This window comes from Xiphophorus couchianus, chromosome 11, assembly GCF_001444195.1.
Source record: "Xiphophorus couchianus chromosome 11, X_couchianus-1.0, whole genome shotgun sequence".
NCBI lineage: Eukaryota > Metazoa > Chordata > Actinopteri > Cyprinodontiformes > Poeciliidae > Xiphophorus > Xiphophorus couchianus.
In genome coordinates this window covers 6955213-6982492 of record NC_040238.1, presented here as the reverse complement: position 1 = coordinate 6982492, position 27280 = coordinate 6955213, and the positions used below count along the sequence as shown (strand labels likewise).

The window sequence follows — 27280 nt, the reverse complement described above, 5'->3', positions numbered from 1 at the left end:
GATTCCTTCCAAAAGGACAATGCTTTCTCCTACACCCTGAGGCACAATTTATATGCAACATCTGTGGAGAGCTGTGTTGATTGCTTTTCAATCAAGCGAGACAAACACTAATTCGATTTGTTTTATGTATTTATTTATTTATGAGGATCTGTAAAATTATAGGCTTCTTTCGTGAAGCGTGAATGACTGGCAGTTCTCTGATAGCTTGGTTTGGGCCGACAGTTAACTGTCAAGACTTTAGCATATAAATATACCAACACAGATTAAGACAGTGAATTCTGGCAACACACAGAGAGGCTGGGAAGTGTTTGTATCTTTGAATATAAAGTTGCACAGGGGAGCTTTTTTCTTTGTTACAGTAAATAATACTGTTCACACACTGTTATTGACTTTGAGAAAATGTGTTAGTCCAACATTGATTTGTCGCAGCCGTGACCTAAAACATGAAATATAACCAAAAGCTTAGTTGCCGAAAACATACTCTTGGACTTAGCATCATGGACAAAAATCTATCTAACATACGACAATGTGAAACCTCATTCATCATTATACAGACCAGATACACTGATTGGTCACCAAGTGAAAAACAAAAAATCCTTTTACAACAGCACTACTGTAGGTTTGTTGCACTAGGTCAGGGGAGCCCAAAGTCTGTCCTGGAGGCCCGGCATCCTGCATGTTTTAGTTCTCTCCCTGGTTTAACGCACCTGGATCAAATGATGGCTTGTTAGAAGACCCAAGAAGAACAACATGCTGAAAAGGTTCTTGGAACCACCAGGGAGAGAACTAAAACATGCAGAATGTCGGCCCTCGAGGACCGACTTTGGATACCCCAGCACTAGGTGAATTTCTGACAGCAAAGTGCATCTAGTACTTTAAATTTATAAGAAATCTGAACTTAAACAATAATCCATTCATGAATTAATTAACATCCATAGGCTGGTGTTTATCTCCGTATCTATAGCATTCAGTTGGCGAGAGGCATTCAGGTCACAGTCCATCACACAACAACACAGATATATAGAGGGCAAACAACAATGCACATACTCATTCATAACTAATGGCAATTTGAAACAACCTATTAACCTATCACACAGATTTGTGGAATGTGGGAGAAAGCCAGAGTAATCCAGTTAGAAACCAGACATCCAGGTGTTGAACATGCTAAAGCCAAATAACTTTTCATGCCTCAGCAAATAGAAGTGCATAATATTACACACAGTAAACATTTTTTTTAAAAAGTGCAGCAAGACCCAATAGCATCAAAACAGTGACTAATGTTAATTATTATTGTTTGCCAGAATAGTGAGATAGAATAGATTAGAACATACTTTATTGATCCCCAAGCGGAAATTGCTTATTTGTTGACAAGTGTTACATATTAGCAAAGGCAAATATAACTGTAATCAATAAAAAATTACAACCACAAACATGAATACATTTCATTGGGGTTTAATGGGAAAGATCAACACAAAGTGGTATACAAATGTGAGGTAAGAAAGAAAATTATAGGATGACTGAAGGAAGTTTATTCAGCTAATTTCTGAATAAACCATGTCAAACAGTAAAAATAGGATAAAGAGCCCTTATGCAATATTAAAAGGAACAGTATGCTATTGAACTGCACACTAATGGTTCTTTTATGAACCTGAAGAGTTGAGGAGAGGCTGTGAACAAAGTCTATGCCTTCATCTAATCAGTGGTCCAGAGTCAGTCCTCAATGCCCGGTATCCAGCATCTTTTAGTTTTTTCCCTGGTTCGACACAGCTGAATAAAATGATGGTTAATTTGCAGATCGTCTTTGGAAATATGACAAGCTGAGGAGACAGTTGGACTGTTTGAATCAGCGATGATGGAGAAGAGGCATTTAAAACTAGCATCATTCAACCCCTTAGGAAGGGAGCTGGACTCTCATGGACTAAAATGTGATGATGGTTATCAAAACAAAGAGAAGCAACAAAGAACATAGTTTTGGTATTCAATTTTAATAATAAAGCTGAGAGTATTCACAGTTTTTCCTCTTCAATTAAGCAGAGTAAGTCACAGTAGCACAAAGGTTTTAAACATGGAGCTCCCAACATTTTAATTGGTAGTTGGTGTCCATGAGTTTCCACTAAACCTCCAGTGCTGTCCTTATACCCAACAAATACTTAGCACCAGATTATTGGGGATAGCGTACATGACTGTCTGGAGGAAAAGAAACACTATCACTAGCATAGCACTGGAACTGTTTGATACAAAAAATAAGGCCTTGGGATCTTTACTAAAAATAACAAAATAATTACAAAATAATTGTGTAAGGAAATACTGAGAAATGAGTGAAAACCTGTCAAACAGTGCTGTACACTACTTGTGTGTTTTCTTTTCCTAACAAAGTCATTACTGTGCTGAAACACATTCAATTAAATTATTACTGTAGGACCATCATTGCAACATAGATTTGTGACCTTCTCCATGTAAAGACAAGCACCATGTGAGTGTTGAAGTAAAGTTTTTGATTTAGATATGAAGCTACTAACATTTTCTTGTCTGTGCACAGATTTCATGCCAGCTGCCTTACTCATCTGCTTAGAGCTATGCTCTGTGGTGATGACCTTCTGTTTCCCCCGTGTTTTGGTTTGTAGACGGATGCTGCGCTGATGTACGACGCCGTGCATGTGGTGGCCGTGGCTGTGCAGCAGTCTCAGCAGATCACTGTCAGTTCATTACAGTGCAACCGACACAAGCCTTGGCGCTTTGGAGCGCGCTTCATGGCCCTCATCAAAGAGGTAGATCCTAGTCTACCTGTTCTCCATTCAACTACAATCCTCTGTATACTCTGCACCATCACACAGAAAACACATTCTCTCAGATTGTGATTGTGAAGATTGGAATGTAAATCAGGATGACCAAGTGAAGATGGGAAATAAAATTATTTGACTTGTGTTTATATGGAAATTCATATATTCAATTTGGCCAAACAAGATATCTTTTTTTCTGAAAAGGCAAGACTTAAACTGTAGTATTTACTGCTTTATAACATCTGGTCCATCTGGAACACAAAGTATTGAAATGCACACACAAAATGACAACTAGAAGAGCACATAATGAGATTAAGTCATGTTAGTTGCAGTTTCCTCTCATCCAGAACTCAACTTCTTCCCACAATACTTTCCCATTTACTCTGGTATTTTTATTTTTGTGTAAAGACCATAGTGATAAAGGTAATTATCACTAATACATTAACATTTTAATGTCTTTTAATTGTGCGACGTAAATATATCCAACTTTTATACAAGATACTATAAGTGAATAAGTTAATGCAGGAATTCAGAAGAGCTACAAAAAACAGAATAATCTGTAGTTTCCACTGATTGGTTGAAAGGTAATACAAAGAAACACTGTTCTACAAACTAAATTGTTTACTGAAAAAGGAATAGATTAAGGCCAATGCTTATACTTGCCTACTCTATTCAATCCATAAATCTATGGTAAATGGTCTGTACTTGATAAAGTACCTGTACAGTGCTTTATCAAGTACATTCACACACTGATTGTGGTAAGCTATTGAATAGTAGCCACAGCTGCCCTGGGCAATCTGACAGAGGAAAGGCTGCCGTGCACCAGCAGGTAAAGGTGGTGACTGTCTTGCCCAAGGACTCAGAGGTAGACTGAGTGGGAATCAAACCAGCAACCTTCCAAATTTGAGAAAATTTATCTCCAAGTGAAACACAACATACAGTAGATTAAAAACACACAAGGTTGAAAGCTTTTATTTCTATTAATGTTTTTTTTTTCTTTTTACTTGCAGTTAATGTATTACTTTTAAAATTAGAATACTACACCAGACCAATAAAAATCATCTTTAATACAAAAATGTTGACTAAATGAAAAGTATTTTTTTATACTTGCTTAAAGATTGTCAAAACAAAAAGACTTGAGGCTGGAACTGCTGCTAAAGGTGGATCAACAAAGTATTAAGCAAAGACTGAATACTTGCATATGTAAGGACACTCAGTGGAGACCTGGAAATTCAACCACAGAGAGGAGTACGTAAAGGGAAAAAAACAGTTTATTTTCAGATTCTGGTTGCTGCTCAGGATGGGGTCATCAGACAGCACTGAGAAGAGAGGGGAGAAGGCTGGTGATGCACAGATAAAGAAGGGGTATCTTAGAAATGTTCAGCTTAACTGAGCTGTAGAGCAGTGGACGGGTGGAGCAGAGGAACCAAGGGTTTGACGACAGGGAGGTGCAGCAGGTAATCAGTTTGAACAAGCTTCTGTGGAGGCAATAAAGATCTCCACAAGGAGATCCAAAAGGCAACATGCAGGGACTTTGACAATAATCAGGCTGAGATCATACACAGGAGGTCAGAGAGAGCAAACTTAGCTGGAAGGGCAGGCAATACACAGTGGTCGTGAGGCAAAGCTTGGGTCAGGGTCCAGAAATCCAGAACAGAAGGGATCCGAGAAGGGCTTGGCAGAAGGGGTAAATCCGTGGACAGAAAAGGGTCGTAGAAACACTGAACGCTTGGAAGGAAACGCTCTACTGGCTTATTTCTGTTGATAATCTGGCAAGGAGGCAGAGGCTGAGAGGTGTTTAAGTAGGGCAGGGCCCAGGTGGAACAGGTAAGCAATGAGGCATGGCAGGTGAGCTGAATGAGCGCTTAAACACAGCATGGACAGGACAGAACATGAATCATAACATAAGCATAATTTCCTGGTTCGGTATTTAAAATAAAACTATTTTCTTTCATTTCATTTTGCTGTAGGTAACCAGGAAAACCCAGAGTGGAGTTGTAGTAGTACGAATATTCTTATCAAGTGAAATAGATTCTTTAATCAATAGAAAAGCTTGTTGTACAGGAAATGTGGGGGGATCCAAATGAATATTTTTCAAATGTGAATGGCACCTAAAAATGAGGACTTTCTGCACTGGAAAGTCCTCCTCTGAATAGCTTCACAAAGACCAAATAAAGGATACAGAGAAAAAGCATCCAATTTCTTCAAAATTAGATGTTTTGGTTTGATCATAAAATGATTTTCCTCAGAGATGTAAAAAATTAAATAAACTACCCACTATCATAAATGCTTGATTGCCATTGCTCCTTTTAAGCTACTTTTTTCAAATGATAAATGAAATCACCATTTTAAAGACTGTCATGTTAGGTTCTAGTCTCCTTACCCACATACAGAACACAATCAGGAGAACAGATAATCAAATAAAGTTTATTTTAACTATGATGAAAAGTGAGATTGTGTGGTTCTTGTCCTTGTGGTTGGCAACTGGGGTCATCTGTACTCTGAAGAACAGTGAGAGAGATGGTGAGTTTGAGGTTTGTCGAACAATGGAGCTTCAGGGAAAAGTGGATTGATCTTACCTAATATGATGACGAGCTTCCTCCAGGGGGAAAAGTTAATGTGGTCTCCGGGGTTATGGTCTCTTTGTAGGGGTCCTTGTGATGATCCAAGTTCAGACGGACAGAGTTCTTTGGTGGTAGATGGTAGAGCAGGGGAGCCCAAAGTTGGTCCTCGAGGGCCGACATCCTGCACATTTTAATTCTCTCCCTGGTGGTAGTAACAACCTTTTCAGCATGTCAATGTTCTTCTTAGACCTTCTAATGAGCCATTATTTGATCCAAGTGCATTAAACCAGGGTGAGAACTAAAACATGCAGGATGCTGGCCCTCCAGGACCCAATTTGGGCACCCCTGTGGTAGAGGCTGCAGTGGAGGGTGGACAGGTAAGTTCAGGTGAGGAGGAACGAGGAGCGATCCAACTGCCAGCTGAGAATCCAGGAACTGTTAATGATTCATCTGCAGAGGCGAAGACAGACTCGGGCAACCAATGGGTAGCAATCCACAGCATCATGAGGGGGAAATCCAGAAAGCCAGGACCTCAGACTTCACAGGGGTTTAATCCAAGGCATCACAAGAAAACACCTGAGGGAGAGGCAACAGGACTATATTACTAGAAGTAATTTCAGGAAAACACAGAGCAAGCTCAGAGTGGCACAGAGTACCATAACTGGCAAACACTCAGGTGTTGACGTGCTGGCAGCCTGCTCCTCATATACTCCTGGATGATTAGGTGATAGATCACAGGTGCGCTGACATCGGTCAGCAGGCACACCCTCCAAAGTAGTGCAGCCTCTAGGCACCATTTAGTGGATGAAGATTGAAACAGCAGGCAACAGAAAATCCCCAACACACAGCCAAACTCCGGTTTCCAACAGAAACTGCATTTTATATTTACACAAGCTTGTTTGTCTGATATTAAAATGAGCTTTTGTCAGACTTACTAGTTTCAAATAATAAACAAATGAAAACAGAACAAACGTGAATAAAGCAAATGCTTTAAAACCACCTAATATGATCCCAAATGTGGAAAATTTAAATATCTAAAATGAGACAGAAAAACATGCAATAGACTGGCAACATGTTCAGGGTGACCCCCCCCCCCCCCCACCACCCCCTGCCCATTGACCACTGAAGATAGGCACCAGCACCCATTTGCGACCCCACTAGGGATAAGCGTGAAAGATAATGAATGGCTGGATTTTGAAAAGCAAAGATAATTGTGTTAGGGTGACTTACAGTGAATGTTTTTTAGTACATAATACAGATTTACAATAATCTTCACTGAAGTAAAACATCCTCAGATATGCCACAAAACCTCTGTAAATGAAGAGGCACTCAGACACAGAGCCACCCGCTGTAGGGTCAGAAAGGTTTTGAGTAGCTCACAGAGGAACTTCCAGATCTGTTGCTCCCACTCGCTGATTCAAAGATGGACCCTGAAGTGCATTTCTCCCTGTTTGGAGAAACTGTGATGATTTGCCAAGCCATTTCTGTTGTGAGTCACTTTCATGCTAGAATGTATTCTATCATGGCTCTAAATATCTGTAAAGATAGGGTAATTGCTTTCCCACTGTTACAAACAGACTTGGAGTCTGTTTAGACACCCTGAAACAGAAAAGACTGTACGCAAACAGAGAAAAGGAAGATTTCTTGGATGTTTCTTTCAAGGCTGACATCAAACCAATAGCAGGGGGACAGACTTGATGTTGCTGAGTTGTTGTCTTCTCTGATGATCTGTTTCTTACTCCTTCTGTCTTCAGGCACACTGGGATGGCTTAACTGGAAGAATCTCTTTCAACAGGACCAATGGCCTGAGAACAGACTTCGACCTTGATGTTATTAGTCTCAAAGAAGAGGGTCTTGAGAAGGTTATGTATTTTCTGATTTGTTTGTGTGTAAATCTTCAGTCTTCAAATACACAATTAATATGAGTTGGACAAAGAAAAAACAGTCAATCTGTGTGCCAGAGTGGGTGTAATTAGTCAATGATCAGGGTGAACATTGTGTGTGTATGTGACCTGAACTCAGAAATGTGCTCAGTCTCTACATAAAAATTCTAGCTAAAACACATGCTAACCATCTCATCTCACAAAACCTCTTAAGCTTTTAGTGACATCAGAGATCATTTGGTCTATTGGTCTTTATACCTCAACAAACTAATCCATTTCTCATGGCAAAATAGTGCCTGATTGTGAAATTGAAGGAAGATAATACGGTACATGTTTTTTTCCAGAACTGTTACAAATAAAAATATGAATGCATGTCTATTTGACCCAATTTACCCCTAAACAGAATAAAATGTATTTATTGTTAAATAAACTAAAACCCCTTCTTTCCTATGTGAAATTAAACCCGTGTCTTTGAACTTTGTGAATTAAAGTATTCACATTAATGTGAAAATCTGGTGGGATGGCACTGTAGAATGTTTTTATACACACTGGAAAAAAGGGGAATAGCGCTGTTATTCACATAATAAACTATTCTGAGTTAATACTTTAATACCATACATTCTAATTGGGTTAGACCAACACTTGAACAAAAGTTGAGTTAACTTAAGTAAACTAAAACTGTCCAGACATTGTAGTTTGTTCATGAAAAAAATTCTTACTTTTCAAAAGCTATATGTGACATATAGTACTCTATTTTTTTTAAACTTCCATAATTATTGATGTTGTTCAAGGGATGAAATGAGGGTTAAACACATCAAAGTTAGAGTGAATGTACACTGCAAACCACTTTTCTCTACATTTTTTTGTATTTATATTTTCAGACATCTTGTCGCTTTCTGTGCTTTATAAAAGAAAGATGCACAAAACAGAAAAAAAGTCAAATATAAAGAATATTTAATTCATAAACATAAAATGTGTAACTAAAAAGCTAAAATCAAACTAGTAGGAGAAGAAAATAAAAGGAACAAATAACAGACATAGAACAGCAACAATAATAATAAATTCAGCTTTTATCAGTGACGGCTATGAGAGGGATCCAGAGTTTATCTGGTTTGTAATGATTATGATTCATCTCTGCAATTTTTTTGGCACTATATTTGCTTTGGGGGATGGTGTGTAACTTGCCAACAGGTGAGCGTCTGTGTGACGATTTAAATTTCTCTGTATGTATTTTGGTTAATTTAGTCGCCGTGTTGTTTTGCCCTTGATTGTATCCAGCTGTCTCTTGTCCCTTCAGTATCCCCTGTGGATTTAATCTTACCTGTGTCATCAGCTCCCTGTTGGATCCTTAGCCATTGTTTAGTCATTCCGAGTCTGTCGTTCTCTGGTGTCTTATCCTGTTGGTCCTTGCTCTGCCAACTGGTTTTTGGACATTATTAAACACAATTTCTCACCTTACCTTGGGTCTTACTGCATTTATTCTCATCATATTAACAACTTGATGACAGCCTAGTGTTATTCCTGTGAAGAAAAGTTTGACTTTCTGACAGCATGGTCATCTTATCAGCTTGTTCAATATCATGCAATTCCTGTGTTTATGCAGCCATTAAAATTTAATGATAAGGTCACTCATAAGCTGCAAGCCACACATAAAATGCACAAACCATGGTTAAAACATATTTGATAAGTTGACTTAGAGTTAACTCAAAAAACATCTATGGACCAATGTTGACCTGGTCCCTGAGCTAATTGTAATTGCTGCATCCTAGTTATACATGTTTTAATATTTGACAAATGACTGACAACTTCAAATTGAATTCCTTGAGACCACTACCTACAATTCAGCATGTTACAGTAACTATGACAGTGTTTCCACCATAAACATTGTGTTGAACTTTAACTGCTAAAGAGTTCCAACAGCATGGTAAGATGGAAAGATCCTTGCAAAATCATATTCAAAACTACATTATCTAATAATCCACTTCTCTAGTGTATCTCTTAAGTTGGGACCTTGAGCTGTGAGGTGTTGCTAGGAAGGCTCCACAGACCCAGGTTTTGGTTAGGTACCAGTGTTTCCTGGGTTATCCTTTCTTCACTGCACCTTTGTATTGTTCTGACAATTTTGATTGCAGACTTTCATGAGGGATATTACTCTGTATGGCTAATGCAGTGATTTGTAGTTTGTAACAAGTATCTCAAGCTGTTCCTGCCTCTGTTGCTGTGGCATTACCAGCTTATTGTTCTCCATGAACAATAAGCAACAGAGTCATGAGCAATGACTCTGATGCTATTACATGAAAGGTCAGAGCAGACCCCACCTGCTGAAGATGCTGGGGTCTTTTGGAGTGCCGGAGGCATGTGGTGGCATCAGCCACCATAGAGCAGCTCCAATATACAATAAGAAAGCCGTTTGAGCTCATTAAGGCTGATTAACTTCTGCACCTTACTTTATTTCTTTCCTCGCCAGGATAAGCTGCCTACTCCTTTGTTTAGATTGGAATAAGCAGACTGTCATAGCTTTATATCACACATTTTCATTTAGTTTTCTCCATTCTGTATGTATAGTAGGCTTATAAAAACACACCACCGAAGCCAGAGGCCAACCTGATCATCATCCATATAATTGTGGCCCGACCCAGTCCAAATTTCATGTCAGGCTCAGGCTATAGATCTAAACTCCAATATGTCATTTTCTCAACTATATTGGTGTTCTCAGAAGGAGAGAAGCAGCCTCAGAATGGAGCAACTACATTGTTCAGCACTCAGAGATTTACAATATTATGAACAAGAGAAGAACCAACTAATTTTGCTGATGTTCACTCATGGAACTGCAAGCACTTTCAACTTCATTATTCTCACTGGTGCATTCCTCTCAGCATCTTCTGACCTTTGGTCTATATAGTGTGTGTTCTGGCACCTCCATGAATAATTTACTCCATTAATAAAAACCCATTCAAAAGCCCTCCAGCCTCATGAAACTTGAATTAAAGGGTTGATTTGCAATTCCAAAGACTATCTCAAACACTCACTCAGATTATCATAGGTGCCTTGAGGAGTGTGTGGCTGCTGAGGGTTGGAGTGTCCGTGGTCCCCTCTAGTGATGCTTAGGGTTGAGAAGCTGGATAGTAAGCAAAGGATGGTGTTAAAAAGACCTGCCTTTACAACCTAAAGTAAGAGTTGAAACATGAAAAGCCTTGAGGCATAATCTAATCTTTGCTGTCCTCTTCCACTTTGCTTTTCTGCCGTGTACGTTCCTCCCTCCCTTTTTCAGCTCCCACTGGTCAGCACCTCAAAAGGCCATGAGGCAGATCAGAATCTTAGATCAGCTGTAACATTGGTCCCTATGGGTGTCAAGAAGAAAGCAGCCATGAAAGGGCTGAGGGGTCAGATTGCTGTCAACTGTTTCCTCAGGATGCCGTACAGATAATCTTTGTGTTGAACTGAAAAGGAAAGATGGTAAAGTTACCAGCACATCAGTAGTCGTATAATCTGTAAGACAAACTTGCAAAAACTGGAATTAGTTTTATCTTTCATTCTATGCCTATTTTCTAAGTAAACAAAGAAATAGTTGCATTGAATAAAAATTTACATAACGGTTTCAGTAAAATTTAAAGGTGCACATTTTCCACTGATGTACTATACTATATTTTGTACAGTCTAACAACATACTGCTGTTAGGCCTGGATTTTCCCACTGTGGGGACAGTGTTTCTGTTTTTGTTCTCTTAACGTTATTTCTGTATGTTTGTATGTTTCTTACGCATTTCTATTTTAATGTAAAGCACTTTGGTTACCTTCACGGTTTTTGAAATGTGCTATAGAAATAAAGTGGATTGATTATTTTATGCTTGGCTGAATGTCAAACATAAAATATTTTTTACTTGATGCACTGCTTTCATTTTGGGAAAAAAAAGCTTTTGAATCTTACGGTTAAAGTGAAAGTCAAGGTGATAAGTTTCAAAATGGGTTACTGATTATAATTAAGCCTTTCTGCATAAGATACTTCATGCTGGGACAATGTTTTTTTCTTTTACAGATTGGTACCTGGGATCCAGCAAGTGGCCTCAATATGACTGACAATCAGAAGGGAAAGACAACTAATGTCTCAGATTCATTGTCCAATCGATCCCTTATTGTCTCCTCCATACTGGTAAATATATTTTTTCCTATTTTCTTAAACTTTATTTTATTTATTTGTATTTAATAACAACACAGTCTACTTCTGTTTATTCTAAAAATGTGTAGGAAAAAAATTAAAGACACAAAGCAGATTACATAGGGTTGAGTTTGCAACTATTCATCATACTGAGCATGCATGTAGTAAAAAGAAAGAAAGGAAATGGTTCATTTTAATAATAAAAAGCCTCCATCTGAGCCAGGACCTGGCTCAACATAAATGTCCATCTGCCTTGGCTGACTGGGTGTTTGAGAAGACACAAAAAGACACACAAGCACTGATCCAGGAGTACTTTCTGTTATAAAGATAGAAACATTCATACACTGATATACACATCAGTGGGAAACTGAATGCTGTTTCACAGGAAATTGGACTTCAGCCATTGTCTTTCCAATTGCAAAATGACTACTCTTTGAGTTACAGTTGCTGCCTGCTGTTACAGTAAACATTGGCTGGCTAAGCTGTGTATTCCTGCAGATGGTTCTAGAATATATAAGGTTGTTGCATTAAATTGTATAATTTTATACATTAAAATTGCTGCAGCATTAATGTAAATTGTAAGCATTAAGTAAATGAAGTTATTAATAAAAACAAATCTGAATAGTTATGGTGATCCTAGTCCCAGTAATCTCTTTGCTTGGAAATGTAAAGATGTTCGAGTGCAGGCTCCCAGTTACAGCAATTTTGAAAATTTAATTTTTAATGGACCTGACCCAGAATTTTGTCAACACCATCAGCCAAAAACAAATTTGAAATTATTTTTAATGACTCTATATTTTTACTCAGTTTTACAGACAAATGCTTCTCAAGAAACAAAAGAAATATTATTTAAAACAAAAACCTCATACATTAGTGTCCATCTGACAGAGTTGACAGTGGTGACAAACCAGTGAGTAAAAAGAATACACTGAACTTAGAATGACAACTAGGTGCAGTTGTCATTCTTGTTGAAATAAATGTCTTGGTCTCAAGACCACTTTTTGATGGTCTCGGTCTCGTCTCGGACTCGGCTGCATTTGGTCTCGGTCTCGGGCATTGAGGACTCTGGATTTTATTTCAAGATCAGTCAACACCACAACTGCGGAAATGTCACTAAATTCCCAGCATATTGTCCAGTTTATTTGCTAAGCTTTGTTTTCACTGGATGCAAAACAAACCGATTAAAATACAAGCAATAACTTTGTGTTTCTGTTTCTGATGTCACACATCGCCTCCTCTTTAACTCACACGCGACACTCTGAGACAGTGTGCAGTGGTTTTCTCTGAGCAGCAGATGTCTGTCTTCTAGTTAGTAGCGGTATCCCGCTATATGAGTCATCAGAAATACGATGACGACATGGAAATTAATCAGCACTTCGCTTTCACATATGGTGGTACGACGTCTAACTTTTATCGTTACTTAGAAAACAAGCTCAAAAAAGGTCAGCTCTGTGGATGGAACATCACAAGGACAAATTGCATCTGCAATGAAAAATTGTCGTCACTCACTTCGCTGACTTATTATGTGGAGGAGTTGACTTACGTGTCGCATATATGGGACAACGCTGTGACCAGTCTGCAATATGTGACATTCAATGATCCACATTCTGCCATATGCTGATATTGCATAATGCAATATCTGCACAAGAACAGAAGAGCACACAGAACATGGTCATTGCTCTTTGATTGTTTTCGTCACCTGTCATGTGGCAGACATTACAGTACTATGCTGCCTGGTTTCATGCAGCGGGAGAGAGGGTGAGAACAGTCACGGTGCCTTCTGCTTGGTTACTTCTTGCTTGTTGCTCCTTGGGCAGTGTTCATAGCTGAGTGTTGTTTACCATTAAAGCATTACCTTAATTGCCATGTTTAATGGTGCAGACAGTGGTGGTTTCTGACAGGGCATTATCTTTTTAGGGATATCATGAGACCTCTGCGGATTGTGGTACAGAGATGGAAGCAAAGTAGAATGAAAAGTTTGAATTGATAATGATATTGGTTACATTTGTTTCAGCTCTAAGTATTTAATATCTAGGTGTTTTTATGGGAATGTGAATCTGTCAGATCAATTTAAGATGCAATTTTGATCATGTTTCACATTTTATTGTGTCATGTAAGGCGGGGCGCCGGTCTTTGGTCTTGACTCTGTTTCGACTTCTCTAGGTCTTGGTCTCGGACCCTAAAAGTTTTGGTCTTGTCTCAGTCTCGATGCACTCTGGTCTTGACTTGGTCTTGGGTTAGGTGGTCTTGACTACAACACTAATGTATGCAACTTTGATTTGCAATTGTCCATGAAACAACAACCACTGTTGTCAGTAGTGTCATAGTTTTTCCCCTTTCAGTCATCTAGATTTAAAAAACTCATTGAGATTAAAAATCTAATTTACAAAAGTTTCATGAGATAGACAGCAGCAGAACAAGAGAAGAACCAAATAGCTATAGTGCTGACCAACATATCTGTAATGACTCACTAGAGGGACCCAGAAAATCAGCCATGACACAGGAGTGAGCAGAAAACTCAGATTTATTAAAACACTGCTCAGACCAGGCACACCGAATCGTCAGCTGCAGCACTGCTAGGAGGGGCGGAGAGGAGAGATTGGTGACTGTTGAAATATTACCAAAGGAATTAGTTAGTGTGTGAGGAGAGAAAACTAACCTGGCTGGGCGATCAGGTACTGAAGTGATCAGCCAAGGGACGAGGAAGACAGCAGATACTGCACTGATACAGGGCTCAGGAGGGAATGCCCAGGGAGGAGAAGCGCTGATACAGGGCAGCACACTAACTCCACTACAGTCCTGGAAGACTAACACCGTCCAAATCCTTGGTCAGATGCACAATGAGGCAGAGAGCAGAGTAGGTATCCGTGGGAGTGGGCATGAGAGGAGTATCCAGAACAGGTGTGGGTCGAGATCCAGATGGGCAATCAGAGACAATCCGACAAGGGCAAGGCAAAAGGGCAAATCCAGGGAATAAGAGCGTGGTTGCAACGATGAGGGCGAGATGGGAGTGCTGGAAAACTGCTAGCTGAAAGTGTTCGATAATCTGGCAGCCTGGTTGTGACTGTGAGAGGCTTAAGAAGGGAAGCAATCAGGGAGCGATTGAAATAACGAATAATGGAAATGAGGGACATGACATGGATTGACTCAAAACAAAAGACACAGAGCACCATGTGAACATCACAATATCACAATAATAACACCACAATAATTTATAATCTAACAATTCAAAGCAACACTTATATGTTATGGGCATCAAACCATTGGTGTCCAGCCCCATTCTGCAAGGTCCGGTGTCCTGCTAGTTTTAGAGTCTTTGTTTGGCAGGACACAGGTCTACGCCACCCATTGTTATCATGATTACTATTATTTGTATGTTTGGCTAAAACATCTGTACTTAGCCAAACCTAATACATTAACATGGACTCTGAAAACATTTATTTAAGGAAATTGTTTATAGATACCAGCAACCCTTACAACCCCACTAGGGATAAACATGTATGATAATGGATGGATGGTGTTTATCTTGACATGTTGCCCTTACTGTACAGTAGGTTTTATTCTGTTTTAATATATTTTATATTCTATCTTTGTGAGTCAGTAAACTCACAAAGTCTACTGCTATGATTGACAATAATGACACAATGACACAGGTTCTATCAGAGGCCAATGTAACTCCATCCAGATCAAGTGACTGACTTAGCAAAGGGTTAAGGCAATTTTGAAAGCAATACAGGGTATTATGATGTTGTACCTAATGAAGGTATAAGATAATAATGGTGTTATGTGCAATAATGACTGCCATTAGTGAGTTATTAGTGCAGTAAGAAATGTGTACTGGTCCATCTCAGGTTGTAAGTATTTTTTATTAATAATTACAATTCTAAGAATACTGTAGCTCTGACATAGCAGTTCAACCTGCTATGTTCAGATGAACAGAATTGTTGAGTCAGAACCAAAGAAAATTATCCCCAAAGTTCAACTATAGGTGTGGAGACTTTCAGACTGAATCTGTGCTAAGGGTGGATGGCTGCACCACTGCTCCAGGGCAAATTCCTGTTGACATGTTCCATAAAATATTGAGCAAGAACTTTTCTAACTTCATTAAATTGAGATAAGGGGTAGGATTAAGTAAGTGTTCACTTCTTCTTACTCCTTTTCAAACAGAAAATTGTGCATTTAGTAGAACAAAAAATCCTAATTGCAGCACTGGACATTAAAAAACAGCTCTTATTTATCATGCAGCTGCATAAGCTATTTGATTTATCTGCATTCCTGTATTTGGACATTTTTCACATTTTTATCAATCCAAACAAGAGTCACAGACTCTGGGCTTTCCAAAAGGCATTGCAAAGGAAAGAAACTGAGCTCGCTCCAAGCTGAATTAAAACCAGTGATGATCCTGTTATTCAGGAAGCAAGCATAAAAATAACAATGTAAAGTAAATTGTGGGTTGTCATTATTTATCTTGGGCCTTCTTCCCTTCCACACACGCTGTGAAGTGATTGGATTGCAGTTATTAGCAAAGACTCTCTGCAGCTGTAATTGCCATATCAGGATTGAGTCATGGGGATCTGTGTGATGGCTGTGAGCAGCGAGGAAAAAGGAGGGAAGGATGACAATAATTGGGTTTGTTACATTTGATTGATGCACACTTTCATGCAGCTTCTCATCATTTTCTCAAGGATTATGAACTATAAAACATGATGTAATTACTGATAGGATCTTGGCCTATCAACAGTTTATCTACTTTGGAAATCACTGGCATAATGTTGCAGGGTAAATAGAGTCCCTCTAGGCTGGAGCTGATAGACTCTGCAGTGTCCTAAAGAGCTGGAGTAGACCCAATTCAGCTTCCAGAGGAACAACTTAGGTTTTATTTATGTGCATATAGGTGAAAACCAGTCACAAATATACACGGTATATTGGTTACCTTTGAGTTTTCCAAGAATATACAAACACAGATTGCACTTATAAATGCTATAAATGCTTACTTTGGTTATCTGCTCTGCTCTGTCACCAGCCAAGCTTGTTTGTCAATGAAACTCACCAAGTCTGTGAATTTGGCTCTTTTGTTAAATTTTTCTTGTAGTTCAAATGCGTGTGCTCTCCATTTTTCTCGAATCTTATATGGTAGTTTGGATGTCAAGATCCTTATGTTGACAGGATTGTCCATCTCATCCAAGTAGTCAATGTCTTCCATAGCATTACAACAACTTGTGAGGAAAAGAGAACAAGAACTCAATGACTTTCCATCTTCAGGCTTAATTTGAGGCCACTTTAAGGCCTTGTCCAATCACATTTCCATATTGGATTTGTAGCAGCTTCCAGCTTCATTGCTTTCTGAAGACCTCTGTGTAGTTGCATGTGTTGTCAGCTCCGAACAAGATCTCTGACTTCACCTCTTGTATATTGTTCTAAATAGTACAGTTTATCAGCAGGGTTCTCAGTCCTTGTTTCAATAGCGTGATTGAAAGCTCTCATGAAGGACGGAAATGCAATGGATCACCGTACAAAATAGGAACATCAACTGGAGGCATTTGAGAAAGTTGTTGTTGTTTAACAAGAAGTTCAGTGATGTCGTTCTGTTTCTGCATTACTTTACAAAGTTCCTCCAAATTATTACTCTGCTGTGTTTCCATGTAACAGTTCCGATGAGTGAACATCCGTGACATGTTAGGTTGACTGAAAAACAGCATCATAAGAAGTTGGTTGTTGTTGCTGCAAATCTCTTGGTATGCAGGGATGATGCATGTTTTCACCTTCCTTTTTGTGTGTGAAAGTTTTGCTTTCAAATGCTCCATCTCTGCTAACTGGAGCTTCATAGTCTTCATAAACTTTTATCTTGGCAGTTGCTTCTGCTATGGCAGTTTCAACATCTAACTGTTCTTTCTTAGCTTTTAACTGAGCCTCTTCTAATTCCAACAGCTGCTTCTTTTTAAGAGCAGCAGCCTTTGCAAAAAGAGTGCAGCTCTTTTCGCTTCCTCCTTCAAGTGAGCTGAGGATGCAGATGACGTGGAGAAAGAAGCACAGGAACTGCCACTAACTGATTTTACTTTAGATCCAGTTCCTTTTGATCTTTTCTTTGACACAGAAGCAATAGACACACTGTCCATAGGACTCTCTTCTACATCTAACTGATTCCTGTTCTTTAATCCATGTTTCTGTTTTTTCCAAAATAGACTTAAAATGATCATATTTTGGCTGAAACCAATATTCATGGTCAACATGTTGTTCATCTTCATGAAGAATTTCCAAAACTGCCTCATTGGATTTACTAAACTCTTCAAGAAGTGTTTGAAATAATGGTAAATGCTCTTCTTCAATCTGGATCAAACTTCCATCATTTTGCAGTAAGCTTTCAATCTCCTTAGATTTAGCTGTCAACTGTCCAAGTTTGTATCTTCTTATGTTGATCAGTTTATGGAATTTAGAATCCAGAGCCTATTCTGTGAGCTTTGGCGCCCTCTTTTGGTCATTTTCAGTCACTACAACGTTTAAGTCTGACTTGTCCGCCATTATGACCTTCTTACGTTTTAAAGATCGTTATTGCGTTGTACTTCAGCTTCAATAAACACACAAAGTCATCCTTCTTTTCAAACAATATGAACAGATTTTGACTTTTGTAGTGGCTGCTTATTCGTTTCAGTGTAAAGCCACTATATTGTTCAACAAGCTTCAGTTTTCTTTCTTTTGTTGACGGTTAACTGACGCGTTTCTGTCCCATGATATGCCCTTGTGCATCTCTTAGTGGATTAAAGAAGTACTTACAAAATCCACACAAATTCTGACGAACGACGAACTTTACTTTTCTTTGAGCAGATATTACAAAGGATTCTTTAATCTTCCACAACATTCCAAATTTAACTGTCAAAAAACTGTGTAGAGCTAGTTAAACACACCACACTCAATTTTCTGTCTGAACTAACGTGACACAGCACTTTTCATGTATTTTCAATGACGTCCTTTAGGTGGCGCTTTTCTACAAAAAAACATACTAAAAAGGAATCTTATTGTTAAAATATCTAAAAAAGCAAAAGACATACACAATAATAAACAATGTTACAAACTGACATTTTTGGCTCTTAAAATGACTTTGCAGATGGTAAACTAAATTTATAAGCTGCCTGTCATGTAAAGTAAAAACATTAAGTAGTAGAGCAGCTTAATGAAAGCCAGGTATAAAATAAATTAAATAAAGCTTACCGTAATCTTCAATGAAATAAAACACATGAAACAAAACTTTCACATGTAGGACGTATTTATAAGAAATTTGCTGAGTAAGCAGTATGTGACGTAGCATCGATGTGTGATTTACCACAAGGTAGGACGGATTTACGGGTAGCACAGATAAACAGAACACCTGCCGACAACAGATAACCAAGACGACAGGCAAACAGATGGCCAAGGACAAACAGCAGCGTCTATCAAAAAGAAATGTCAGAAATGGAATCAGGAAGCATACAAAAGATTAGCATTTCACTTAACACTGAGTTCTAGTGCCTCTATCAAAGGTGAAGGGAAATCATGCAGCTTGTATTGTCAGCCTCACAATACAACAGAAGCTGAGCTAAAGCTAGGCTAACAAACAGAGTGTAGGAAGCTCCTTACCACAAGGAGAATCGATCGGTGATTAGAGCATTGTTAAACACGCCATTCGAGCATGCATTAATATGCGGCTGTGATACAGAAAATGGAAATAAATCACAAGTAAGAAGCTCGGCGCCAGCAAATGCCGAGGTATGAACCGGAAGGGAAACAAAGTGATGTCAACCATGTGAGGGAGGGCCCTTTATATACCAACAGCAGGGTTTCTGATATCAAATGGTCAACGGTTTGGACTCTGCCCTCCAAATACTTCATTACGAACAAACCTCGTGATGTGTGCTTCAAACTTCTCCACCGCTGCTACCCTGCAAAACAAAACCTGCACCAGGATTTAGACCTTAGCTGCTCTTTCTGTAATCTGGACAATGAGACAATAGTCCACCTATTCTGGAGATGCCCTTTTGCTCTCTCATTCTGGAAAGACTTTGTTTATTATATTCAATCTCATATTCTCAACAGTTTTTCACTTTTATACACAGATGTACATTTTGGTTTCTAAAATGTCTGTCCTGCTAATAAGAATCATTTTTATGTAATTAATCTATTGTTAATTCTAGTTAAAGTTCATATTCATAAATGCAAATTTTCTGGCAAAAAGCCTCAATTTTATCTGTTTTTATCTGAATTACAACACTATGCAGTGTCTATACGGACCTCTACCAATCACAAGGCTGTGGGGACTCTTGAAGCCCTGAAATCCTTTGGTTGTACCTTTGGTTCCTTGAAGCGCTGTCTTGTGTTTGTTTCTGTTTTGGCTCCTTGTGTTACACTTTTCATTGTTTTTTCCTTGTATCCCCTGGCACTTTGTTTTTCTCGTTTTCCCCTTTTGTATACATTGTATTAACATTTTGATGCAATAAATAAGTAAAATAAATAAATAAATTATATATATATATATATATATATATATATATATATACATATATATATATATACCAACAGCAGGGCTGCAGCCAATTAGAATCAGGCACTTGTGTGGTGCATTCAGAGCCTACAGGGCATACTGCCACAGATGTAGCGCATTGGTCTGTGCGCCAAAGCGCATGAAATGCATCTATGGTGTAATTTCATTTTCACTAAAAAAATAAAACAGTGTTGGATCAGCAGATTAACTCCAAACAGTTCAGGTTTATTATTTTTAAGGTGTCTATAAGTACCTTTGCTACCTTTAGCTACACAAAGGTGAGTTGTGTAACTGTGGAGCTCTTTGGCTCTGATGGAGAACATCGCCAATGGAAGGATTCAGAAGGAGCATTTAATCAGAGATTATATTGATCTGCTGGGAAATTTTGTTGATGGTTTATTAACGTTTAGATTTCCTGGCCTGATCATCCTGGAGCTCTGAGCAAAACCTAAAGAAGGAGCCGTGCGGTACCGATACCGGTTCAACTGCAGTCATCCTTCAGTCGAGCCATGCCCGCTTTATGAATTCACCTTTATGGACAGAAAGCATCTCTATTCTGTAAATGTACAAAGGAAAGGTGCGGATGGCTTTATGCATCCGGATTTTTTTGTGCGCCACACTTTTCTCAATTTTTCTTTATGCCAAGTTTTAGTGTGAAAACTCTTTTATACATGATGCCACTGAATCTAAGACTAGCTCACAAACAGACCACAGTTTGTGAGACTGAAGGACTGTGTGTCTAACCAGGTGATCAGCAGCACAACAGGGCCCTGTACTCTCACCATTTCTTTTCACTCTACACTTCAGATGTCCAGCACAAGTCTGACTTCTGTCGTCTGCAGAAATACTCAGATGACTCTGCAGTTGTTGGTTGAATCAGAGATGGACAAGAGGCTGAGTACAGCAGACTGGACTTCTTGAGGAAGCTAAGATCCTTCAAGGTTTGCAGCAAGATGCTGCAGATTTTCTATCAGTCTGTTGTTGAGATCGTCATCTCTTCGTCTGTCATCTGTTGGGGCAGCAGCATCAGAACCAGGGACATAAAAAGGCTCAACAACCTGATTAAGAAGGCTGGTTCTGTTCTGGTTCTGTTCTGGGGACAACTATGGAACCTCTGGAGATGATGAGGCAAAGAAGGATTATTCATAAAAGCAAGAAAATTATGGACAACCCTGACCATCATCTTTATTAGACTGTCTTGGGAAAACAGAGCATCTTCAGTCAGAGGCTTCATCAGATTTATTGTAATACAGACTGCTACAGGAAATCTTTCATGCCAACAGCCATCCATCCATCCATTTTCTGTTCACCCTTGTCCCTAATGGGGTCGGGAGGGTTGCTGGTGCCCATCTCCAGCTACGTTCCGGGCGAGAGGCGGGGTACACCCTGGACAGGTCGCCAGTCTGTCGCAGGGCAACACAGAGACATACAGGACAAACAACCATGCACACACACACTCACACCTAGGGAGAATTTAGAGAAACCAATTGACCTGACAGTCATGTTTTTGGACTGTGGGAGGAAGCCGGAGTACCCGGAGAGAACCCACGCATGCACAGGGAGAACATGCAAACTCCATGCAGAAAGACCCCGGCCGGGAATCGAACCCAGGACCTTCTTGCTGCAAGGCAACAGTGCTACCAACTGCGCCACTGTGCAGCCCGCCAACAGCCATTACAATCTATAATAACTGAAGAATTAATGTGTTACAAAAACATTTAATGTCCCTTTGGGATTAATAAAGTATTTTTGAATTTGAATTGAAATGAATTTGAATCAACATGATAACCTTTTAGCAGGTTTTAAACATATTTTTCACTGTTGATGTAATATTCTAATCCTAATGCCATGGATTCAGTAGCTGTACCCAAGAAATTATCATTGATATAAATAATAGTTTTAAAACATCTGTGTAATTAATCTATAATGAGTTTATTTGTGAGCTGAATTACTGAAGTACATTAACTTTTCATTCATACTCTCACTGATTAAATATGAGTGTAGTGGCAAGCACAAGAGGACTCCTGGAGCTTCAATCAGAAGCTAACTTCATCTGTCGCTTTGCTCAAGCTATGAAAAACCTGACGATGAACCTCTGAGTCCATGAGAGCCTCGAACTAAAATACACGTTCTGTCTGAGCGTCCACACAAAAACAATCAGGAGTTATAAAATTATTTTCTAATAAAATTGCTGATCTTCAGTTCACTGGCATCTTTGTTGAAGCCAACTTAAGTGTGATGGTAACCAACCAATAGGCAGAAGTTGTGTTAAGACACCGCCTTCAAAAATAGAAGAAGAAAAACTAAAAAAGAGGACACGAGGAAATGTAAAAAGAACAAACACATGCATAATGAAAAGACAAAACAAAATATATACATGTCTTGATGAAAATGCATGTGTATGGAAAAACAAAATACTGTATGTACAGTATATTTCTGCTTTCATTTATAATTGGTCCTCCACCGTACCTTCACCAATAGTCAGGGCAGAAGACACCAACTCCCCTCTGTGTCCACGTTGCAAATAAATCACACATTTGTAAAGCTGAATAATGCTACCCAGTCGCCATAGCAACACTTGCAATAACTCCTGAATGGCCACCAAGTGGGCGGGGGGCAGAAAGAGGTGTGGAGGAAGTGAGCGCTGTGCTTTTATATCTGTTGAAGTTCTACTAAGAATCGTTTGACCACAGAGGCCTGTAGTGAGTCAGTTTAAGGCTAATTTAAAAATTTGCACAAAAATATCAGAATTCACACAGAAACATATAGAGAGAACTCTAAATAATTGAATAAATGGCCCTTACTACATATTTTAGCCTAGTTTAGTTTAGATAAGTTTTATTTTTTTACTGATTACTATAAGAAAAAACTGGTGGAGCTCAGCATTTTTTGGTTTCAGTTATGCCACAGCTAAATGTTAAACAGCACCTGGCAGGTGGCATATTTTGTGATTTATTTGTCTCAGAGAGACAAGGGGGTTTAAGGCTAACAAAGACAGTCGTAAAGTGGAGAGAAGGCTTGTGGAGGGACATGGAGCGGAGGACTGGGGGTAGAGAGGAAACGGTATAAAAAAGACATTAACAATGTTGGCAGCTGTTCATGTGAACAAAGACAATGTACCAGTTTCTGCTCTGTGTTTTTGTGTCCATCTATCAACATCTCTTATCTTATTGACAAGGAATGTTGTCTCCAGAAAGTTGGGCCTGGGTCCAAAGCTAACCTTATGTGTCTGAGAGGAGCAAAGTCATTGATATGGAGGGATTATCTCTTATTATGGTCATGTCTCACTTTGCATCCATCCTACATCAATAACAGGAGTTTCTTCTGCCAAGCACTTGTACACAGGAGTATCACACTTGCTTCACTGGCCAAGCTGGTGTTTTTGTTTTGTTTTTTTTTACTTTGCACTGCTTAAAAGTCAATTTCCCATGTTGAAGAAACTTTCAGACAGGCCTTAACAGCGTGTAAAAGATACCAAGTGTTTCAGGGACTAATCTTTTCACTATTTGCCCTGACAGGAGGAGCCATATGTGATGTTCAAGAAATCTGACACCCCACTTTATGGGAACGACCGCTTTGAAGGCTACTGCATTGACCTACTGAGAGAACTGGCAAACATCCTGGGCTTTACATATGAGATTCACCTGGTGGAAGATGGAAAATATGGTGCACAGGATGAGAACACGGGCCAGTGGAATGGCATGGTTAAAGAGCTGATGGACCACGTAAGTACTATCTTGGCAAAGACAATTCCAAAACAATATGATGACAATATGATGCTGCCATCCTCATACTTCCTATTTGGAAAGATGTTCTCAGGCTTGAAAAGCTCCCCTTACCAAATATAGACCTTAAGGACAAATGATCCAATTTCAGTTTTACAGAACATGTCTTTAAAAATGCAGGTGTTTGTCCCTGAGTGAATTCTAAATTGCAAATCTGGTCTTTGGTATAACGTGTTTTTCCTGTCTTAGTGACCTTTCAGACTTTGTCAGTACAGGATACATTTCTCGTACTATTTGCAGCAAAATGCGTTCTTCTCTGGACACAAAACTTTCTTTCTCCTGAATAGTATGAATCCGGAAGCGTGTTGTGCTATCATAGTTATTTAAGTAGATGAAGGTGGCACCTTAGGGCAAAGATGTCAAAATCATTTTTATATTGGACCACATCAAGGTCATGAATGTGCTGAAAGGGCCTGTTGTGGCATAAAATATTGACCTTTTAACAAACAGATATTTTAAATATTTAACCTTTCACACCAAAGTAATTTGGCAAAATGCAAATAAATAGTTTAACTTATAAAATAATATTTAAGCACACAACTGTGATTCTATTTTTGTGGCCCTCCGAAATCTGGAGGGCTCCAGAAAGAGGTATGCCTAAAGTTTGACACATATGCCTTAGGGCTTTTTGGAAGTTTTACCTAGAAATTGAAGGCTACTGCATTGACCTACTGAGAGAACTGGCAAACAACCTGGGCTTTACATATGAGAAAATATCGACCTTTTAACAAACAGATGTTCTAAATATTGAACCATTCACACCAACATAAATGGTTAAATTTACTTTAACCATTTACCATCACACCATTGGTTAGACCAAGCACGCCAGATGTTTGTGCTTGGTTAGAATTACTAGACAGTTGGCTGTCTGTTACCTAAACTGATCTCAGATGGTTTCCCATTTTGTTAATCAAGAAAATAGTTTGTTTAAGATGGACCTTATATTATTTCCACAGATATAGTTACTTCAAAAATTTTCAATTAACACTACAAAGCCACAACATCATCATCTGGTCATGGTAAATCCTAATGGCTACAGGCAGCAATTATTTTCTGTGGTGTACTTTGGCAAAATGAGTCTCTGGCTGAAGGTGCTCCTGTATCTGGTCAGCACGTCATATAGTGGATGAGACTCGTTGTCCAAGATGGCCTGTACCTTGGGCACGAAAAGGAGGGGCTTAGGGATGGAAGTGGGGGGAAAGGACAGATTTGATGGAAATGTAGAAGGAAATCCTGGAGCAATTGGCTGAGCTAGATTCACAGGTGCTTGAAGGTTTTGAAAAGAAGCTGGAGCCAAAATGGACTGAGAGGCAGAAGAAAGAGTAGAAGAAGGGATGAAGCAATGTATGTGCACAGGGATTTTGTGAAGATTGTGAGGACAGGGATTAAATAACAGTGGATAAGAGCTGGGAAACAGCCATCGATGGAATGACGTCACCGGAAATGTTGGACGAGGAAACGGAAGTTGAGGAAAAAGCCGGAAGCCCGGGATGTTCGGATGACGGCGATGTTGTTGTTTGTTGAGGTATTGAGGATGAAAGCAATAGGAAGAGTCTAAATTTGTTGTCTGAGCGACTGAATGAGATGCCTTTCTCTTTTAAAGAGCATTGAAGGCAAGCGATAGTCCAGGATTTTAGAAGTTGGTGTGTTGAGATGCCTGAGGAGGAAGGCTGAGATGTGGACTTGATTATGTCATTTGGTTGAGAGGCTCGGGAATGACACTGTGGCCCGGGAGAATGAGCTTGTTGTCTGACACCTTGAAGCGGTCCATGGTCACGGGATTGGGATGTTGTTGGAGGTGAGAGATGAACTGAAGGTGATGCAGTGTGAGACTGAGTTTGAGGATCAAGTATCACGGAGCGCAGGCGTTTGCAACCTGAAGCTCATCTTGTAACAGAAGGAGGGGAGTTTTCGACAGTAGATATAGAGTGGAAGAGATCATCCGAGTCAGAAGGGTTGAGCTGGATTGTTAAGGCGTTTTCCTTGGTGAGTAGAATTGCCAAAGCAATCGTCACAAGTCTGATAGATAACGAATGTACAGTAACAACATTGACGGAACATAACAGACTGAGTAGAATGGTGAGCAGATTATAAATAGGCTGCTTGGAAAAAATTGAGGTGTGGTTTGGGCGTGGCCCTGCTCCTGAACTTAAGTTAACACATTAACATCATAAAATTCAACATGTTCCATAATGTTTGCTTTGAGTCTGTAGAAAGCCCAAGGTCAATAATTATTTTTATTTTAGGTGTTATAGTTGCTATCTACAGTAAGTCAGGCTGATTACGCTGTTTGCCGTCATTTCACACTCAGCAGTAATTTATTGTTTTTAGTGTTCTATAAACAATAAAGTTTTGCAATTCCCCCAGAGAAACTGAAAAATATTACTGCAGACATGGATGCTTCCAATCATATAAGTAGTCCTGGCGTTGTTTTCTTTACACTGGTATCTTTCTGGTTGATCTTGTCATCTTGCAGTCAAGTACCTTTTCTTTTTTCCAACAGCCCGTTATAGCCTGGGTTGAGTTATGTGTTGAGGATGTAAACGAGCCATGTGTTTACTTCAAACTTTCAGCTAATTGGCCAAGACCAAACTAAAGCATGTGAATAACCAATAAAGCTTGGTTTGATAATCAGCTGTAAGTTTCTCCTACATCTTCTGAAACGGCTCAGATTTACTCTGTAAGCAAGTTGAATTCAAAGACATAGTTTATACCAAGCATGTGCATTCTGGATTTTCAGAATAAACTGAAATAAACTGGGTGCTCTGGCACCCAAAAGAAAAACTTTTTACATGTGTATTAAGACTTTCGCTGTCCTAACATGAGACAGATGAGCTATATCGATAAAAAATATTGAGCTCCTACCCCCCCTCCCTGTGTTCTGCACTCGGTCAGAAACAAGCAGCAGAAAACAGCTGGCCGCGCTCTCAGGAAGTTTTGAAATCCCAACATTCAGAAGTTAGCATATCTTAGAAAAGAAACAATACTGAATACTGTATTGTTTTTTCTTATGTCTGTATATTCTGACCTTTCTTATAATATTCATATATTTTTTTCACATTTTTTCACATATCAAGAGAAAAGGTCAGACATGTTACTGACTTACAACTAAATGTTTAGTTGTAAGCCATAAAGAATGAGAAGTCCAAAGGAGGATGAAGCTAAATAAAACAATTCACCAAAGAAAGAAAACAGGGAAGTAAAGATGGCCCAGGTAGAAACTACAATTTTCCAACAACAGCATAGAAGTTCATGAGTTGTTTCCCCCACAGAGCTTATTAAAGAACAAACACAAGAGCATGCAGTCTGCTCACAGTGTTGATCATTGCGGCAATTCCCAGTTAGGATAAATTACATGGACAGAAAAATAGCAGGCGCTGCATGGCCAATAGTCAATATCTGACCTCATTAGATGCTGTACCTTCGAGGGGTCAAGTGGCCCTTAACGCCTCCACAGTTGTCTTCTGTTCTTGATCAGTGTAGCAATTGTCTATTGTGACAGATAGTCTTGGGTTTACATGGGTGAAGGGCCCAGTCCACTGTGAGGTGTTGCGCCATGTGTGTTTGCCCCACCTCTTACTCTTGACTTAGACAGATGGTG

The 27280-nt window shown here is 39.2% G+C and overlaps 1 protein-coding gene across 4 annotated transcripts in view; it reads left to right on the top strand.

The window, feature by feature from the left end:
* grik2 (glutamate receptor, ionotropic, kainate 2) overlaps window positions 1–27280 on the top strand; it is a 429445-nt gene that overhangs the window by 302572 nt on the left and 99593 nt on the right. For all 4 annotated transcript variants that reach the window (XM_028030748.1, XM_028030747.1, XM_028030746.1 and 1 more), the window contains exons 8-11: window positions 2625–2768; window positions 7099–7206; window positions 11263–11376; window positions 23413–23619. In XM_028030748.1, the coding sequence (XP_027886549.1) occupies window positions 2625–2768; window positions 7099–7206; window positions 11263–11376; window positions 23413–23619 (573 nt within the window). The remainder of the gene's footprint in view (window positions 1–2624; window positions 2769–7098; window positions 7207–11262; window positions 11377–23412; window positions 23620–27280) is intronic.